Raw genomic sequence first — 4,706 nt, forward strand, 5'->3', positions numbered from 1 at the left:
AGACTTAAGCAGTAATTACTGCCAAAAAAAACAATTATTTGAAATCAAATTACTTAAAATGTACTAAAGTCCTGATATCATATGATAATCATTGGTTACGGTAGGCACCGGGACTATATACCAAAGCAATTATGTGATTATAGATGATCAAGTGCCGCTCAACACTCTTCCAACAAAATTTCACTGTTCTCAAGAACAACGCAACAAACGAACTTTGCCAGGAACGTGGAAAATTTCCAGATTACAAAAATAACTAATACTTTATAGAACAAATTGTAAGACTTCTTGTAATTCACTATATATTAACTAGCCGTTCTGAACTGCAAAATCTTAAACACACTAATATATGAAAGCCAAAAACAAATTTGCAATTTAGCACGTCATACTAGAATGCAATAAGAACTGTAAAATAAAATGATTATAACAGTTAAATATATAATATTATTATAATAAAGTTTTATTTATAACAGTCGTTAAGAACTTTACATATTGTAGTATTACGTTTCCATTTACAACATAAATAAAATTTCTATATTATTGTCTGAGAATACAATATAGAAATTTTTCACATAATTTAAAAATAACATTTATTATTAATTCAGTTAAAAATTATGTATTAATATACATAACAATAAATCGTTTAAAGCTTGCGCTATATCAAGATTTTCGAACACGTTCGTTACATATTCAATATGTTGGAATAAATATTTTGAATATATAATAATTTATATGCACAACTGGCATGTATAAATACTTCCTTAAAAGTAAATAATGTATTTTATATGAATCAATCATGCGAAATTTTACAATAGCAATAGCTTTTCGAGATTTTTAATTTCTTTTCTACTTTCAATATAAATTTTTTTAAGTAGCTAATATAACAGAAAGAATTATTGGAATTGTATTTTACTCATCTCACATTCGGACTTGGAATTTGCCTGCCTTAGTTATATATTTAACTCCTTTAAAAGGCTTATATTTTTCACCATACATATCTAATCGATTTACTTTCAAACCAGACACAGCTAGCTGTGATATAGTAAATTGCACATTGATTGAAGGATTTGCATCGATGTTTGTACTGCCAGGCGTAATGGATACCTAATTCAACATAAAGTGTGAATATGAACAGAAAATATTCCATCTACATAAATTGTTAACTTACGGTTCCTCTTATGTTTGGTAGTTTAGTTACATCTATACGCCCCACATCCCAAGATAAGGTTTTTGTTACGGAGTCAAATGTATATTTGCCTTGATTCGGCGTTAAAACACAATTCAAAACACATTTTGGCATTGTTATTTCTAATTTGACTTTATCAACTGTGCGTCCGAGAGTAGTGCGAGGACCCACTGTCAAATCTAAACGTCCTTGTTCACCAGTCTTAATCGAGAAATTATGACGTATGTATATGGGAATAGCAACGACTGATTGTGCGCTTATGTGATATGACATCAAACGAAAATTACCATCAGGTGGTATGAAGGATAAGAGTCTCTCAGCTTCCCAACGTTTAAAGCGTACGCAAGGATGAAATGAGACATCATCAAATAAACGCGGATTCATGAAAGAGAGTGTTAAATCGGGCATGCCAGACAACTTAATGCAGCAATCAATCTAAAAATATTAAATAATGATTTAGTGTAATAAAAAGTTTTATAACATATGTCCCCTTACATAGCCCTGAATTTCAGCGAAAACTGTTGAACCAGATTTATCTATTATAGCATCAACTTCTTCAATGACATCGAAGTATGCTTCATTGTTATTATAACGTACACCGCTACGACGCCATGGTATGGCGGACAATTGACCCGATGGCAATGTTGTACTGACACTATTTTTTTTTAATTATGAAACATGAAGAGAAAAGTTATTATTGTAATTTAAAGAATATATCTATATGCAATTTACTTGCTCTTTCCAGTTACAGTATTGGCAATAGTACGCAAAATGTTTGGTGGCTTGATCAACTCTTTTAATATGTTACTTTCGGTTGCCAAAGGAAAACCATTGTCTAACATTTCATCTAAAAGTTCATAAACAACAACACAGTTTTCTTTAATAACATTTTCTGAACAATCTCCAAAGTAATCCTCGAATGTGTCAACTACACGATGTAAGAATTCTATAACAAAGAGTGGCGGCACCTCCTGCTTGCACGCAGCGACCAAAGACACACCACAACGCTGTACAGTAATCAAATAATAATGTGGTGTAGAAATAACTGGTGGCACATCCTAGTTCATATTAATTGTATTATTCATTTTATTTATTCAGTTTAATATATATGACAAGATTTATATTTACATATGGTGCATTACGCTGCTCGTCGAGGAAGTAATCACAAACTGATCGTGAGACAACTGAACGCCAGTGTTTCTCCAAGAAAACATCTCTAAAATAATAATTCTTATAATTATTATAACGCCAAAAAAGTATTTTGCTTACCCGCTGTTATTAATAATAAACAAACTGTGTATCATATTGAAATTTCACAGTTTTTTTTTATATAAATCAGAAGAAATTGTCGCTACACGTAAACAAATTTGCAAGAAGAATAACCAAGTATGGTGAAAATAAAACAGCTGTTAGTGATGCCACATTATAGTTAAGAATTGTAAGTTAATGTTAAAAAGAATTTATTATATATATTAATATAATTATTTTTAATTAAACTATTTTAATTAAAGAATTAGTCATATATAAAAGAAGTCATATGTAAAATAAACGTATAATTTTAAATGTAATGAATTTACCACTCAACTATACTGCTAAGTACTGCAATATTCAATTCAATTTAATTCAACATTTATTTACTTCTGCTTATATGCTTAAAGTCGAAACCGAAGGAGATATATATATAAGCTAAATTAGACTAAAGTCGTGTGCGAGTTAGGCTAAGTTGATGCTAAACCAAATGGGAGATTTTTTGGGATTTTTTGCACTGCACACTTTTGCCATTAACAACAGTATCGACACAATAAATTAAACATCGACACAACTTAGAATTTCCCTCATTTAGAACGCAACTTAGCCTAACTCGCACACGACCTAAGTTGTAATTAGACTAAATTGATGATTTTGTTAAAATATAAATATGTCTTAATAATAATATATAAGCACTGCAATATACATATATATTTAACTTTGAATATAAAGCATATCATATAATTTAAATAAAAATATTATGAACTAATTTATTTCTAAAACAGTGATTATTTTTATTATATATAAGCCGTGCGCGAGTAAATTGATGAATTAATAATACCGATATATTATGTGGGTATGGCAGCGAATCTTGGTATTTACCAAAAATTCGAGTGGGGTAAATCAGATAAAAATTAGATAAATTAGGTATTACCATCATGAAAAATAAAATGTTTAATAAATAAATAAATATATATGAAAACGTGTAACCAAATATAATAAATAAGTGCAATAAATAAATATGTGTATAAGTACAGTGCAAAAAATCCCTAGGATATTTCAATTTACTTTACCTCAAATTATTCGAACTCTCACACGGCCATAATAGAATTAACAAAATTTATTTTACATATTATTAAGGCCGTCTGCAAGTTCGTGTAAATTAATGGTAAATTGAGGGAAATAGTAAATTATGTCGATATGGCAGCAAATGTTGGTATTTACCAGAATTTCGAGTAGGGTAAATTAGATAAAATTAGGTGTTAGAAAAATTAGGTATTACCATCATGAACATTTTATAAGATGTTTAATAAATAAATTTGAAAACTTTAAACCAAAAATAATAAATAAGTGCAATAAATTAATATTTGCATAAGTACAGTGCAAAAAGCACCTAGGAAATTTCAATTTAATTTACCTCAATTTAATTATCAATTTTATATAACCTATTTATATACAAAATGTAATTTGCTTGCATTATGTTCTTATATGCAAGATCTGTTATTTGCCAAAACATAACATTTGACAGATTGCAACAATGATGCTAATGTCTCGCTATGCGAATATACGCCAAAATGCGTTTTTTACCACACTTACGAGCCACCGAAAACGCTTATGATTAACAGCCAAATTTAGTCCGGTACTTGTGTTTTTAAACCAGAAAACATCTTCAATGTCTATTTGAAATATTTTTAAGTTTAAAATTTAAACCATGTACATATGTATATTCATATAAAAACATATGATAAATAACGAATTTTTTGAACATCTTTATTATTTAAGTTATTTAATACTAATTTTAATTAATTGTTTATATGTTTTAAGATATCTTTGTTTATACATTGTGACCGAAAAGCTTTCGGAAATTCTCATTTAAAATTCGCGCGCTGTATATTTTTCGATATTTAAGTTATGTAGTTTGGCAACCACTGTCCTTAATTACTATGCCAAAATGGGCGATCTGTCGGACAGTTCGTTTACGGCAGCTGTTGAAACCAGTTCACCTCAGTAGTGCGTTGCGAAAAAAACAATGGAAAAAAATATTGAACAAAGAGTTTGCATCAAATTTTGTTTTTCGAACGAAATTTCGTGTGCAGAATCGTTGCGAATGCTACAAAAGGCTTATGGGGAATCAGTTTTATCGAAAACTCAAGTTTATGAGTGGTACAAAGCCTTTCAGGACTGTCGTACGACCGTCGAAGACATGCCGCGTTCTGGACGACCTTCGACCTCTACCACCGACGAAAACATTGAAAAGGCAAAGGAAATCGTGTTC

General features: G+C 29.8%; 1 protein-coding gene across 1 annotated transcript; it reads right to left on the minus strand.

Moving 5' to 3' along the window:
- Positions 1-651: 651 nt before the first annotated feature.
- LOC119669227 (AP-3 complex subunit mu-2-like) lies at positions 652-2,549 on the minus strand. Its single transcript, XM_038079048.1, has 6 exons — positions 2,453-2,549; positions 2,312-2,399; positions 1,916-2,241; positions 1,679-1,838; positions 1,166-1,618; positions 652-1,101 (listed from the first exon to the last, which is right to left on the minus strand). Exons 1-6 carry the CDS (start codon positions 2,485-2,487, stop codon positions 916-918), a joined length of 1,248 nt encoding a protein of 415 aa, XP_037934976.1. The 5' UTR covers positions 2,488-2,549; the 3' UTR covers positions 652-915.
- Positions 2,550-4,706: the final 2,157 nt, after the last annotated feature.

This window comes from Teleopsis dalmanni, chromosome 1 (assembly GCF_002237135.1).
Source record: "Teleopsis dalmanni isolate 2A chromosome 1, ASM223713v2, whole genome shotgun sequence".
NCBI classification, from domain to species: Eukaryota; Metazoa; Arthropoda; class Insecta; order Diptera; family Diopsidae; genus Teleopsis; species Teleopsis dalmanni.

Coding starts and splice junctions, on each gene's coding strand:
- LOC119669227 (XM_038079048.1), bottom strand. CDS start 2,487: ATGATACACAGTTTGTTTATTATTAATAACAGCGG. Junction 2,400..2,452: donor TTTATTATTAATAACAGCGG/GTAAGCAAAATA, acceptor TTATTATTTTAG/AGATGTTTTCTTGGAGAAAC. Junction 1,102..1,165: donor TACCAAACATAAGAGGAACC/GTAAGTTAACAA, acceptor ATGTTGAATTAG/GTATCCATTACGCCTGGCAG.